The 16,515-nt window shown below is 41.1% G+C and overlaps 1 protein-coding gene across 2 annotated transcripts in view; it reads right to left on the reverse strand.

Annotated features, from left to right (window-relative positions):
• Positions 1–16,515, reverse strand: part of LOC121005335 (rho GTPase-activating protein 39-like) — a 93,926-nt gene that overhangs the window by 45,057 nt on the left and 32,354 nt on the right. For both annotated transcript variants that reach the window (XM_040438007.1, XM_040438006.1), the window contains exon 2: positions 12,811–13,227. In XM_040438007.1, the coding sequence (XP_040293941.1) occupies positions 12,811–13,227 (417 nt within the window). The remainder of the gene's footprint in view (positions 1–12,810; positions 13,228–16,515) is intronic.

The following is a 16,515-nucleotide window of genomic DNA, read 5'->3' on the forward strand; positions in this document are numbered from 1 at the left end:
AAAAAATAAAAACTATGAGAAAATTGAAATTTTGCCCACCTTACTTCCCAAAAAAGGTAATAAAAGTGATCAAAAAAGTCGCATGTACGCCAAAATAGTACCAATCAAACCGTCATCTCATCCCGCAAAAAATGAGACCCTACTCAAGATAATCGCCCAAAAGCTGAAAAAACTATGGCTCTTAGACTATGGAAACACTAAAACATGATTTTTTTTTGTTTCAAAAATGAAATCATTGTGTAAAACTTACATAAATAAAAAAAAAGTATACATATTAGGTATCGCCGCGTCCGTATCGACCGGCTCTATAAAAATATCACATGACCTAACCCCTCAGATGACCACCGTAAAAAAATAAAAATAAAAACAGTGTAAAAAAAGCCATTTTTTGCCATCTTACGTCACAAAAAGTGTAATAGCAAGCGATCAAAAAGTCATAATCACCCCAAAATAGTGCCAATCAAACCGTCATCTCATCCCGCAAAAAATGAGACCCTACTCAAGATAATCGCCCAAAAACTGAAAAAACTATGGCTCTTAGACTATGGAGACACTAAAACATTTTTTTGGTTATTGTATAAAACTTACATAAATAAAAAAAAAAGTATACATATTAGGTATCGCCGCGTCCGTGACAACCTGCTCTATAAAATTACCCCATGATCTAACCTGTCAGATGAATGTTGTAAATAACAAAAAAAAAAAACGTGCCAAAAAAGCTATTTCTTGTTACCTTGCTGCACAAAAAGTGTAATATAGAGCAACCAAAAATCATATGTACCCTAAACTAGTACCAACAAAACTGCCACCCTATCCCGTAGTTTCTAAAATGTAGTCACTTTTTTGGAGTTTCCACTCTAGGGGTGCATCAGGGGGGCTTCAAATGGGACATGGTGTCAAAAAAACCAGTCCAGCAAAATCTGCCTTCCAAAAACCTTATGGCATTCCTTTCCTTCTGCGCCCTGCCGTGTGCCTGTACAGCTGTTTACGACCACATATGGGGTGTTTCTGTAAACTACAGAATCAGGGCCATAAATAATGAGTTTTGTTTGGCTGTTAACCCTTGCTTTGTAACTGGAAAAAAAATATTAAAATGGAAAATCTGCCAAAAATTTGAAATTTTGAAATTGTGTCTCTATTTTCCATTAAATCTTGTGCAACACCTAAAGGGTTAACAACGTTTGTAAAATCAGTTTTGAATACCTTGAGGGGTGTAGTTTCTTAGATGGGGTCACTTTTATGGAGTTTCTACTCTAGGGGTGCATCAGGGGGGCTTCAAATGGGACATGGTGTCAAAAAAACAGTCCAGCAAAATCAGCCTTCCAAAAACCAAACGGCGCACCTTTCACTCTACGCCCTACTGTGTGCCCGTACAGTCGTTTACGGCCACATATGGGGTGTTTCTGTAAACAGCAGAGTCAGGGCAATAAAGATACAGTCTTGTTTGGCTGTTAACCCTTGCTTTGTTAGTGGAAAAAATGGGTTAAAATTGAAAATTAGGCAAAAAAATGAAATTCTCAAATTTCATCCCCATTTGCCAATAACTCTTGTGCAACACCTAAAGGGTTAACGACGTATGTAAAATCAGTTTTGAATACCTTGAGGGGTGTAGTTTCTTAGATGGGGTCACTTTTAGGGAGTTTCTCCTCTAGGGGTGCATCAGGGGGCTTCAAATGGGACATGGTGTCAAAAAACCAGTCCATAAAAATCAGCCTTCCAAAAACCATACGGCGCACCTTTCCCTCTACGCCCCGCTGTGTGGCCGTACAGTAGTTTACGGCCACATATTGGGTGTTTCTGTAAACGGCAGAGTCAGGGCAATAAAGATACCATCTTGTTTGGCTGTTAACCCTTGCTTTGTTAGTGGAAAAAATGTGTTAAAATGAAAAATTAGACAAAAAAATTAAATTCTCAAATTTCCTCCCCATTTGCCAATAACTCTTGTGCAACACCTAAAGGGTTAATAATGTATGCAAAATCAGTTTTGAATACCTTGAGGGGTGTAGTTTCTTAGATGGGGTCATTTTTGGGTGGTTTCTATTATGTAAGCCTCGCAAATCGACTTCAGACCTGAACTGGTCCCTAAAAATTTAGTTTTTGTAAATTTCTGAAAAATTTCAAGATTTGCTTCTAAACTTCTAAGCCTTATAACATCCCCAAAAAATAAAATATCATTCCCAAAACAATTCACACATGAAGTAGACATATGGGGAATGTAAAGTCATCACAATTTTTTTGGGTATTACTATGTATTACAGAAGTAGAGAAACTGAAACTTTGAAATTTGCAAATTTTTCCAAATTTTTGGTAAATTAGGTATTTTTTTGTGCAAAATAAAAAAAAATTTTGACTTCATTTTACCAGTGTCATGAAGTACAATATGTGACGAAAAAACAATCTCAGAATGGCCTGGATAAGTCAAAGCGTTTTAAAGTTATTAGCACTTAAAGTGACACTGGTCAGATTTCCAAAAAATGGCCTGGTCCTTAAGGTGAAAATGAGCCCGGTCCTTAAGGGGTTAAGGACCAGTTCAGGTCTGAAGTCACTTTGTGGGGCTTACATAGTGGAAACCCCCATAAATGACCCCATTGATGAAACTATACCCCTCAAGTTACTTAAAACTGATTTTACAAACTTTGTAATGCGTGCAGCTGCAATCTCTGAATGGACGTTCAGAAACGTCCATTCAGAGATATAGAACCACCTCCCAGACGTTTTTAGTCAACGTGCGGACGGTAGATGGTTAAACACTTTTTTGGGCGCAGACACATTAGTAAAACTGGGCCAGTGTGTCTGGGGACAGCCTGAAGTCTGCATTACCCATGCATACACAAAAATTGCGTAATACAAAAACCATGTACCTGCACAATAGGCTACGCTATAAACTTATGTTCCATAGTACCACAGGGGGTCAGAAAATTAAAATGCTGACATATCACAGCCATCTTTAACTGGCGTTAGGTGAATTCCCTAAACTATACCTCTGACTGCTCCATAGGTCTCCATGTACCAGCATATTCCAAAAGAGTCTCCTCGTGCCTACACTGAGCTTTTATCCCCACAGTATAGAAAGCATATTTTAGTCTATGCAGAGAGAGACAGTAGAAAAACAAACAAGAAAACATATACTGTGCGGTATATACGGTATATATTTTTTACACTGGAAGCCTATGAGTGACATATACCTATAAAGTGGAATATGGCACGGCCTTCCATCTGAGGTGTAAATCGGTAGATACTACCAACATATGCCTCAAAATGAGGTGTATACGGAGCCTGACAGAATCAACAAAAAAGGTTAAAAGGAACCCATCACTATGACATACAGTGCAATCTGCAGGCAACATGTTATAGAGCAGGAGAAGCTGAGCAGATTGATATATCGTTTGTAAGGGATCGCTCTCTCACAGGGGGTCGCAATCACAGATTTCTCCTCCGACAACGGGGTTCAAGTCCAAATGGTGCTTTATCTTGGCACTTCAGCACCATCACACACATAAACATCGAATATAAACACCTGCCCGTCTGGGCTCTACCTAATACATGTGTTGTCTCTACCTCACCTATAGAGCGCCGTTCACACATGGGATTAGATCCGGCTTCCTCAGCCATAAAAGGTCCAGCAGCCCCCAGGCTGTGACCACACCAGCACCCTTGGGGGGAGATGGTCCAGAAGTCCGGACGACTCTAACCGTGCAACCCTCTTTCCGTAGGTGTCGCTGGGCCCCCCAAACTTCAGACTTTACAAAGCCTCATGGCCCCTCAGCCCTCCTGGCTGAGACCACACAGAGCCTCTCAGGCTTCCTCAGACTTTCTCCCTCTACCTCATACACAGAGGGTTGTTTTATCCCTCCTTGATTACAGCAGCAGACCTGACCTGCGATCACCTCCAGCAAAAGACAATACATGTAGTGGAAGGGTGTGGACTGGCAGATCCCACTACCAAACCTATCCCCCAGTCCATGTGAAATCCAGCCCAGAACAACATCTAGACAAAATTGTCTCAGCAAACTACACTGCAAACTAAACTACACTGCTACTCTGCTGAAACCACTGCAGCTTTCTGGATTTCAGTTATCTCACCCAGCTGAGATATCTGAGTGGGATATACACGCCTCCCAGCACTTATACTGTACACATCACCACAGTTTTATGGGAAAAGATTCAATAAAACTTGTCATTTATACATTTAAATCTCTGCTCTTTTAGCGCTCAAGATTGATAGCATTCTCTGTACAAGTGTATATACACAGATAGGTATCAATCACTAAGACGGCCCCCATGTACAAGAGCAGAGACTTAAATTCAATAAAAAATTTTACAGATTTCCCTCCCCCCCCCAAAAAAATAAAATAAATATAGCTCAATCTGCTCAGCTCCTCCTGCTCTATTATAATTGCATTTTGTTTTAACATGTCCTCTTTCCAAAGAAACCACACACATTAAAAATAACATTGTTTTTGTGTTATTTTCCTTTGTGGAAATTGCTCTTAAATCCCGTCTGTGTGTCCATCATGATGGATAAACTGAACAAGAGAACAAAATCATCCACATGTGTGGTTGTCTATATGACCACAGGGCACCACAAACAGTTAATTGCTTCACATGACACTTTCAAAATGATCATATGACCCCTGCAGGAGTCTCGCATCAAAACCCGGGGAAAGGTCCTGTTCTCATATTTTGGAAAATACAGCCAAAATTAAAGATGATACAAGAAAAACTTCCTCTTCTTTTGTCTCAAATTAGTTCCTTATTTAATCTTCTTACAGGAAAAAAAAACAGCTTAGGAAATGTTAGAAAAACTAGTGCAAGACTAGCTGTCCCAGCGATCAGCCAGGTTGTTGCTTTTATTTTTCAAAGCACACATGTAAAAGGCGGCATAAACCGTAATACAGGCTGATGTTGGCTTCTGTATTACAGTTCTATGGTGATTGAAGTCTGGATCACTAGAACTGCGGGAAGTTGGAGTGTTGCAGCCATAATACACATGCTTGCATTTTAGAGGCCTTAAAAGGGGTTGCCCCACAAAAAATATTCGACATTTTTGAAACCAGCACCTCGAACTGAATACTTTTGTAATTGCATGTAATTAAACATTTGGTATAGCTACTGAGTTATTCTCTGAACTCTATCTGTATAGCGCCATCTGCTGTTTGCCCTTTTTCTAAATTCTTTGTCCATCTCACTCAGGTTGACATACATGCTCAGTTCTATCCTTCAACTGTCACCAGCTATAGTAAAAACAAAGGACACGTACCCTGAGAAAGTGCATGCCCCCTAAGCTGCCAGCTTGAAATAAATCTAGCAGAGCAATTGCAGCCATGAATGGGGAGATCTATGGATCCATGTGAGGTACCGGGCTGGTTCTAAGTTTGAGAGTGTCGTGAACTATATGATGTCTGGTTTTCATTTTTTATGCTACTGTAGGATAATCCCTTTAAAGCGGCCATAAGGGGAGCTGCAATCTGACCTATGGCAACAAATTCCCTCTTACCCACAGGGCGCCTTTACACAATGTGGCACAACCATGATAACCACTTCTTGCCAGACTGCACTTGTGCTTATCGTGGTTTAAAGTGAATGTGTCACCCACATTTTTGTCTGCTAGTTAAAACCAGATAGTGACACAGAAAAAATAAATCTGTATTTATTTTCTAATTGTAGATTTTTTAAAATTTTATTTTCTGAACATGATTATGGAGGCAGCCATCTTGCCTGAGCTGTACTTAACAGCATTCAGAGAATTGCTTTATGGCAGCCACCATGGGCCATAGACAATATGGTCTGGGGGAGAAGGACCTCATTGACTTCTATGGGAGAGTTTTTTAGGCATGCTCTGTGACCTGTGCAGAGGTCAGGAGGGAGTAGATAAGCTGTGTCCGGCACATGGGACGTGATAATATCCTACCAATTTGGTTTCTGGGCAAAAGAGCCCTCAGTATGAAGCGAATATACTAGAAAAATTGTATCAAAAGGATTAATATGAAATAATAAATGTGATTCAAACAAAGAGGAAAAAACATTACAAAATGGTTAAAAGCTATTTGTCAGAAGAGTGGTCATTCCATTCCTACCACATGCATTGCTACATACGCATATGGTCTTCTAGCCCACAGACATACAATGTGCATTGCAGACGAGTCCAAGATGGCATCTCCACCAACAAATACCAGCTGTCGCTTCTGATTCATATTTCTCTTCATACCGAATTACTCAGCGCACCTGCTGCACGCCTCTGTTAGGACACAGGCCAGGATCTATTTCTGTACTGCTGGTTCCTGTCCAGCACCTGTCCTTAAAAAGTAGATGGAGCACCAGAGTATACTAACAGAGGTGACATATTATAAAGGCCGAGATTACACGGGGCAGAAAGGTCAATGAGCACCAACTAAAGGGACGGCATTAGAAGAAGACCTACTCATAGTTAAGCCTGCAAGTCGGTGTGCTGTAAGGAAAATCTGACTGTGAACCTCCACCATCACAGCCTGAAGAATCATGTACTCAGTTCTATAATACCGTACTTCTACTTACATGAATGTAGTATGTGATAATTCCGACCAAAAAAAAGATGCCTCTGACAGGTGCCATATAGTAGCATTTGTCACCCATAGGTATACCGGAGGCCAAAGGAACACTCTTTTGGCCTCTGCCAGGGCTAACATCTTCATAGGGTAACATTCAGTGTATAATACAGCCACTTTTCTACCGCATGGTACTGGCTCTACTTTAGGGCTCATGCACACGACCGTTGCCTGCAATTTGCGGGTCTGCGAAACACAGATACCAGCCGTGTGTGTTTCGCACTTTGCGGAACATCCGGCCCATAATAAAACAGTCTTATCCTTGTCCGTAATATAGACAAGAATAGGACATGTTATATATTTTTGCGGGTGCCACAGAACGGACAGAGTGATGCAGACAGCACACGGTGTGCTATCCGCATCTTTTGCGGCCTCACTGAAGTGAATGGGTCCACATCCAACCCGCCAAAAATGCAGAGCAGATGCGCGAGAAAAATATGTCCGTATGCACGAGACCTTACTCTACTTGACTCTACTCAGTCTTGGTACCAGATAGTTTGTTTTCCATTGTGGACGTGGTACCCACTGTATGAAGATGCTAACAGAGAAGTGACGGGTTTCTCGGGCCAAGCAGTGGTCACGTGACTTCATTGTACTTGCTTGGCTCGCTTCTCAGACCAGGTACCGATAAATTACCAGGTACCAAGTACTATTTTTAACTTTGGCCTGGTGGAAAAAACACAAAACAGGGTAGAGCCATGTAAAGTTGAGCCAGTTCCAAGAAATGGAAAAGGGGTTTTTGAAAGCAGTTACAATATACATACTAAAATATACATCTCAAACACAACCTCAGTGACTCCAGCTACAGGGTGGAATATTTGCAGCCATGTTAAGAAATCCCTTTAAGTACATCCCTGCAGCCCACGTGTAAACAAACCCAATCCGTAGGCACAGTCCCCAAGATCAGTACCCGTGAGCAAAACAGAGAAAACTCCTCTTTGTGGCAATCCAATATTGCAGTGAACAATGTCTGGTCCTCTTAAAAAAGAACATTACATAGACTATAAGGGTTCAACTACACGGCAACCGTGGTCGTGCCCAAGGGTTGCTGTGTAGCATAGAAATGAATGGGGTCGCAGCACAACTCGCACATTTGCCATGGCCGTGACTCCAGAATAGCAAAAAATCCAGCAGTGGTTGATTTTTGGGGAATTCTGGGGTCATGGTCGCAGCACACGTGCGAGTCTTGCTGCGACCCCCATTCATTTCTATGCTAGCGTTGCTACACTGTGTTCCTCGGGCGTGACCGAGATCACTGTGTAGCTAAACCCCAAAAGAATTCAACATCTATCACAAAAAAAAATCTGAAGTTGATAAAGTTCTATGAACTGGTTTATGTATCAACACTGCAGTTTCTATTCCTAAGTTTTGGACCACAAACTTTCACAAACTTATTCTTATAAATTATTTCCTCAAAACAAGCGCAGGAGGTGGTGAAATTGGGGAAAAAAAGAAAGACCTCAACTGGAACCCCACAGCATTTTTTCACCCTTTTGGTCCTTTTTTAAGAATTTTTAGGGTCAGTGGCATAAAAAACTGCCATCTCTAGGTATGGTGTTTGTAGGCTTTTAAAAAAGAAACGTCAAAAGCAAATTTATGTTAATTTTTATACACAAATAAAAGTGATAACGGGAAGTGCAGAAATGTTGGTGGTCACTTTGCCATCACTTTCTGAGAAACTTATTGAAAAGTCGTCACAAGTGATTGAACGTGCTCGTAATTAGCAATTTACCATCAGTTTCTGTGACTGTTATCACTTATCGATGCTTATTTTTTAGCTGAAATCCTCTTTGCCACTTTTAATTTAATAGAAAAAATAGATCCAACAAAAATAGAAAATGAAAATAGAAATATATATTGGGCAGATAATACTAAGACTTAAATAAGACTAGTTAATTTACTTAAGAAGTTAACATCATTGATTTTATACTAATATGAGAAAATTTTCCTTCATTTAATTTAAGTTGCCACAAAAGTAGGTCCTATTAGATCACTTTGGGGTATTCTGCACAGTGGACACACTGCTTGTGGGCAATGGATTAGTGATGGTATCTGCAAAACATCTTGAGAAGTTTCCTCAGCAGCTCCAGGGCAGACAATGGGGCAGCTGTCTGTCCTCCCTTTGGATGGACTTTACAAGCAGCTCATGAAAGAATCTATTGTAAGAAGGGAGTGAGAGCTGCACACTTAGATCTGCTGACTGCACGGAATCCAGCAACAGCTGCCCTATTCAGCCTATGTTTTGTGTTCCTGCCAGCCGAGATAGCTGTGTATTTTCTGTGTGCATATCAGAGAGATATGTGCATCTACAAGTGGGAAAACGAGGCCGCTCATCTACAAGCCTGCACCGGAGCAAGAACCAGGATGTTTACATGCATAGTTCCTTTATCATTTCTCCATTCACCAGAGATCAAAACCTCCACTTTTGGGATACCTGCGTTAACCAGTTTAAGACACCCCCCCCTTTTGACCAAGCACATTTTTCTTTTTCTTTTTTTTACTACTTTCACACTCGCATTGTTGCTTTCCGTTTGTGAGATGCGTTCAGGGCTCTCACAAGTGGTCCAAAACGGATCAGATTGCATTCTAATGCATTCTGAATGGAAAAGGATCCGCTCAGAATGCATCAGTTTGCCTTCGTTCAGTCTCCATTCCGTTTTCGAGGCTGCTTGCAGCGTCTTGGTGTCCGTCTGATGAAACTGAGCCAAACTCAGCCAAACTGATCCGTCCTGGCACACAATGTAAGTCAATGAGGATTGATCTGTTTTCACTGACACAATCTGGCACAATAGAAAACGGATCCGTCTCCTACTGACTTTCAATGGTGTTCAAGACGGATCCGTCTTGGCTATGTTACAGATAATACAAACGGATTCGTTCTGAACGGATGCAGGCGGTTGTATTATCTGAACGGGTCCGTCCATGATGGATCCGCACAAAACGTGAGTGTGAAAGTAGCCCTTAGAAAGCCGTAATTTCTTTCCATTCAGTTATGTAAATAATTTTTAATGTTTTCGTTGATACACGGGGCTTTATTTTTCTGTCATTTATATTACAGTATTTTTTTTGTTTTTATTTTTTATAAGCGGTAAGAAAATGTAAAAAAGTAGACAAAAATGTGTCAAAATTTTTATTTTTTAGTACAACATGCACCTACAATATTTTTTTATTATGTTCCCGTTCTATAACAGTCATTTTGATTTATGGGATGTATGGGTTATGGGGGTGGGACTAGAAGCTGCATTTTGTTGTGTTGTGGCATTTTTTTAAGATTTTTTTATATGGTCTTTATTTTAATTTTATTTTGCACTACTATATGTGACCCCCGAAAGACCTTTTGAAGGACATTTAACACTACATTTCTTTTTAACTTATTGCTGATTCCTCATGTAACTGCAGCTGGCTACAGTTACAGGGGGTGGTATAGAGCTTCCAGTGGTTGTACAAAGCTGTACAGCCTCATTGCAGAGCTGATCTGGGTCTGCTAAGACCCAGCAACTCGTGCAGACTTCCGGCCCCTGGCGATCACATGACCTCTGGGATCAAAGCCGTTGAGTGATGTGTACAGAGCGATGGGCAAGACAGGGACGGTGAAAAACCATTCCTGCCTTCTCTATGGGGAGCCCTGCTGTTTTGCTACATTTTGTTTTATTTTTGTTTGTTTGCCAAGTGTTGTATTTCACTGTAATTTTCTGGAAACAAACACAAAAAGTAAAATAATTGTGAAAATATCTCTTTATTTCTCTACTGACTGGAGGTGGATACCACAAGGTTGAACAAGAGTAGAGCCTTCAAAAACTCAAGCATAAAGCAGATGTAGATCTGAAGGCCCAAACGAAGCAGAAATTTCTGTGACATCATATCTCCACTAAGATTATGTTACCATAAAATGCTTTGAACCTTTGGATCACACAACTTTTTCCTTTCCTCAGGAGTATGTGGAAAGTTGCTCTACTGTGACCAATATACAGTGCAGTACTACACTGAACAAAAGACGCAGTCAGATCCAATGTGTGTTAACAGTCAGCACGGTATACGCTATGCAATTCTCATGGCTGAGTGGACTCTATTCTAGTGATGGAGGCTGCAGGGAGTTAGAAGGAAATTTGATATCCTGTGAGTTTATTAGGGTTCATGTGCACAGTAGTAATATGGCTCCACAGACGTTACAAGTTGTACAGTGCCATAATAAGGCAATGGGCTCTTCTATACCTTTGTATGTCTTTAATTTCAAATACAGTTAGCGGTTTTATCTCTCAGATCATATGGAAAATCATGCCATGTTCACTTGGATGCCATAGTGCAGAGCTTTTCTTCCAGGAGAGACTATATCCATGATACACTGCCCACTACTCCATAGTGAAGCACCACACGGCTATGGCAAGAGGCCTCATAGTATTGGCTCCTGTTGATTAAAAGGGGGCAGTGCTGACCCCGATTTTCCTAGCGCTGTTCTGCTCTATTAACACAACTATAACAGCTGAAGTGTTAAAAGAGGAATCACTTACGTAGCTCAGCATTCTGTATTGTACTTATTGCTGGGCTATTCTTTTGTTCGTTTCAATCTTTTCACTTGGGTCAGGAAAAACGCATTGTAGAGGTGGAGATGAGGATTCAGTGTTTCAGACAATGAGGGGAAAATATGAAGAAACAAAAATAACTATTCTGGTCTATCAGGGTCTGTGTGGTTCACTGCCAGTGCAGTACAGGCTGCGGTACAGTTGGGAAGGCATCAAACATCTGTGAGCTATAAAAGGTGTCATTATCACATCGCATTGGCCAAAGTGCTCAGTACTAACTATTTTCTGAGGCCTGTTTGCCAAGTGTTGAAGGACGAGTCACAGTGTGTGTGTGATTTCTGCCGTGTGTAAGTACTGTAGGGATGCTTTCAGAGCTGAAAAAGAACCAGGTAACTATTCATCCATATGCCTAACGGTACGACCACATAGTGTGGTCGTGTGGCGCTTGCGACGCAGCCGTGCTGTGTTCAAGCACCGCATGGCCATATGGGCCGTTTAGTCGACCTGTACTAAAGGGGTTCTCCAGGATTTGGATATTCATGGCCTTTCCTCAGGATAGGTCATCCATATCAGATCGGTGGAGTGCCGATTTCCAATTCCCCCGCCAATCAGCTGCATGAAGAGGCCATGTGAGCTTAGGCCTCTTCCTAGGCCATGAGACCTCCCGTTAATCGGTCACATGGCCTATATGCAGCTCAGTCCCATTCAAGTGAATCGGGATGAGCTACAATATCAAGCAAAGCTGCTATCCAATGGACCCCCTTGTTCTTGGTGAGCTTTGAGTGCCACTGCTTTCTTAAACAGCTGATCCTCGGAGGTGCCGGGAGTCAGACCTCCACGGATCTCATACGGATGACTAGCATTGAGCAAATCGAGCTTTGGATCATATATCCAAAGTCGATTCATTCGAACACTTCACACAAGACTTCGGTGAATGAATTCGGTATTCAATTCTACATCTTTAAAAACATTTAAAATTAGCAATCCGAAGTCGTTTTTGGTACCGAGGTACAAGCCGGTACCAAACCCGACTACGGATTCCAAATTTTAAATGTTTTTAAATATGTAGAAATTAATACGGAATTCATTCACCAAAGTCTCATGTGACTTCGGGTGAAACAAATTTTGCCTCCACGGAGGCAATATATTTTAATGCTGTACGGAGACAGGTCTCAGTACATCATTAAAACAAAGTAGGCTTGGTTCGCTCAAGCCTACTGATGACCTATCCTGAGGATCAGCCATTAATATGAAAATCCCAGAGAACCCCTTTAAAGGACTTTAAAGTAGTCTCACAACACTTATGTAATTTATATTTATTAATGTAATGGCAGGACTATTAAGTACATTAATCAGAGTAGCAGAGGACAGATGCACAATGCAAATACAGCTTCTTTCACTGGAATTAATTCCATTTAAAGAAAGTATTGTAAATGCTTTACATTCATCACATGGCCTCATGTACACATTCATGTGATGAATACGTGTTGTGCATATCCATAATGAAGTCCCGCAGCACGCAAAGGCCGTTTCTACTCAAGGATTCCATGTAACATAGTGAGGGGAAAAAAATCATGGTATTCTCGATTGCATGTACAGTATATTCCCCCATGAGGCAAATCTAACATGATATAAACATTACTAGTAAGGACTACAATACGTTCTAGTGACAGCTGAAGCACATCTAAAAATCAAGAGTTGCTCACCTCCCAGAATCCTTTCTGCTATCCATGCTGTCTCCACGTCTTTTGCCCCCATCTGGATCTTGCATAAGGACCTCAATGGAAGCGTTTGCTCCCTCACTACTTGTGCTACCCCGATGAAAGATCAGCTCTTGACTGGCACGTGAGCTGAGGCTTGGCTGCGAAGCACGTTTCACTGCTTGCAATTTGGCCAAAGGCACAATGTCGCATTGCTGGGGCCTGTGCCATACAGTTTGATGGCTTAATGCATTATAGTAGTAAAACCGTCCACTCTGCTGATCGTACAGTTCCCACCACTGGTTCGCATCAGACTGTCGCACTTTTACATCTGGAGGAGGCTCCCAACCACATTCTCCAGTCGTCAGGTTGACGTACATTCGCTCATGAGAGCGGGGCTCGATGATCTCCACCCAGTCTGAGCTGCAAAAACAAAAAGAATGAATCAGACATGAGGTCACAGCAGTGGATAATAGGTGAAAATGTGTGACAAATTCCCTAATACAGTATAAGTATTGCAACTGTTAGGCTGACGGTGTTAGAATACCACACAATGACAATTTTAGGAAATAAAATTTCCTACAGAAACTTGTAATAATGTCATTATCGTACTGGATTACAGATCAAATACAAGCAATGGATTGGAGGTAAATTGGCCATGCCCCATTGCTCAACTGAAACTGTTGACGCTGACCAAAGGAGGTGTCGATCTGACGTGTTAGATTTTCACAGCCATTGTCAGGTCATTGGAATAATTAGGAAGTCATTAATAACAAATGACAGACCCTCTCCAATGGCTATGAACCAGACGCTCTCCAATGGATATGAGCCAACAACTGTGTGACTATTTCAGCTTAAAAGCAGATAAGCATAGTCAGCCATTTTGGGTTATGTGACATATGGAGTTCAAAGTGACAACCTTTTCCAACTTGCTATTAACAATAAAGCTTTTGCCATAGTGCAGTCTAATATCATTAGCCACAGGACAACCAGTCAGATGCCTATATACATTTATAACCTTTATTCCAAAATGATAATGGTTACAGGTTGACCCAGCAATGTTACTTTTTTTTAATTTAAATAAGGACCTCCAAAACATACAGTTCATTAATGTAAAGATAGGATGAAAAAGGAAGAGAATACAGTCCATATGTTTGAGGTCATACTTCTATGATGGTGGTGCTCATTCACATAAAGGATTGGAGGCAATCCCAAGCTTTTCTGTCATAGTCAGAATGGCTCTATGCAACTGGTTTTCTTGTTTAGTTTAGAATGAATGACATTAAGCACGAAGTTTCCGATTACACAGTCACTACTATGGCATTTAAGTGCAGACAAATATACAGATGTTCCTTTTTTTTTATTAACTTAAAGGAGTTTTCCAGCTGTTAATATGTAGCCCCTATCCATAAGCTATTAAATCGGTGGGAGTCCTACCACTGAGACCTCTACCAATCATGGGAATGGTTACCACGTACCTCTCGGAGCCTTCTGAAAGGAATGAAGTTTGAGCATGAGAACTACCGCACCATTCATATCTAAGGGAGTTCCAGAAACAGCCAAGTGCCATACTCTGCTGTCTCCAGAACTTAGCTATGTATGAAGTGGAAGTGAACATGCTCAACCTGCCGCTCAGTTCCTTTTGGGGGGCTCCAAAGGGTATAGGGTACCCTTCTCCTGATCAGTGAGAATCCCAGCAGTAGGACCTCCACTGATCTAATAGTTATTCCCTATACTGTGGATGAGTGCCAAGAGACCTCAAGAGAAAGACCACAGTTAGTGGCAAGTGATTGCTCCAAAGTCATCTCTAAATGGAAGTTGTCTTCTGCTAGATCTGTGGGGCTCATTATTGTGTCAATGCCTGGATTATTTGAAGATCCTCTGGTACTCTGAGCCAGTCCAACCATGCATAGGGGCTGATTTCGGTCAGTTATTACATAGGGTGGTTTTATATGCCTCAGAACGAGTGCTGGTCGACAATATATCAAGCTGATTGGCACTCATTTAAAGATCCTTCACACCAGCAGATGGTTATTGTAAGGAAGATCAACGATCGTTAATTAATCCATCATACACTTTATGTTCACATGGGGAGTTGTGCTCCCGACCAGTGAGCATTTTTCTGGTTGCACTAAGGATCCGATCAGCCAACAAACATTTGCTGGTTTGTTGGCTGCTTGCTGCCTTGTTTACATGGGGCAATGATCAGGTCAAGTACTCAAATGAGGTCGGGTTACATTGGGTGACATAACACTTTCTGCACGGCTTGCCTCTCAGCTTTTCCAGCCTTTGAATAGCAAATCAACCTAGGTATTTAACAAAACAAATCACAGCTATTTACTGCATACGTAGACAGATTTGCCATTCATCGCATGAACCCATAAAACATGCAAAATTTTCAGGCAGTTGAATAAATATCAGGAAACATAGAAAATAGCTAGTTTTGCTTTACAATGCGTGTCTCATCAGAAAATTCCATTTATCATGTAGAGAAAGTTAATACAAGACACTTACTAATGTATTATGGTTGCCCATATTTTCATTTTTCCATCACATTATACATTATCCAGGGGTTACGACCAACCTGCAATCTAGCAGTGGTGGCCGTGCTTGTGTACTATTGGAAAAAGCACCGGCCTCTCTCGTGACTGGGACTGTGAGCGTATACAGGAGCTCCCGTCCCGGTGGTCGCAACCGCTGGAAACGAGCCGTGTATAATGTGAAGGTAAAATGAATCCAGCCAGCAAAGGAGGCAATATGGACAATCACAGTACATTAGTGCCTTGTATTAACTTTGTCTAAATGATAAATGCTATTTTTTTGAAGTGAGACAAGGGGCAAAGACTCACTTTGCTGCCTTTGCTCTGTATCCAAATACCCTGGACAAAGCAACAATATCTTTGTTGGTAAACCTCCCCTATCCCCGGGGCACAGGCCTCATTAACCCTACAGCTATGGACGTGACATAGTACAAAAGATATATAATTCATCACATCTGAATTTTCCTAGTCTACATATTTGCACCCGACAAACATGAGCCAACACTGCAGGGAATATTACTAATCGCACTGAGGTCTAAGGTAGTTGTATGCTAGAGGGGCCTATAAACAGGTGCTCTGGTTTCACACTTTGTCCGCTGCACTTTGGACTCTCATCGTGCATGGTTTACCTTTCACGGACAGAATTTTCGACATTTGTGTATAGACAGCAAGTGATAGCATTTACTCAGTAAGTTTATCATTAACTAAGATTTCACTCCAGGTTTACACAATTATGGACCTTTACTTTCTCTTGCCCTCACTGGTAATAACAGAAATAACGGCATCTTTATATTTTCAACAGTTTTTATATAATGTAGTAAAATTTGCCAAGTTTGCTGTAGTGAATTGGTAGATTTCCAGCAAAATCTGCTGCATTTCATCCTATTCCATGTAATAAATCTGCTGTTAACTACACCTCCTTTTCTTGACACTTATCAACTTAAGACAAGAGAAACGTCACATTTTCACAGATAACGTTGCATGTCATCATTAGGGGAACGTTTGCTAAGAAATTTACAGCAAAACCTGGCATAAAACTGCATATTAAATGTGGGTCATGGTCATCTGTGCTGGGGGCATCACTGCTGGGCAATACCGTATGAACCGAGCCTTAACCAAACAAGAAAATTTCACCATTGAAGGGCATCTGTCAGCAGTTTTGTACCTATAA

The sequence above is a fragment of the Bufo bufo genome, chromosome 6 (assembly GCF_905171765.1).
Source record: "Bufo bufo chromosome 6, aBufBuf1.1, whole genome shotgun sequence".
Classification (NCBI taxonomy): domain Eukaryota; kingdom Metazoa; phylum Chordata; class Amphibia; order Anura; family Bufonidae; genus Bufo; species Bufo bufo.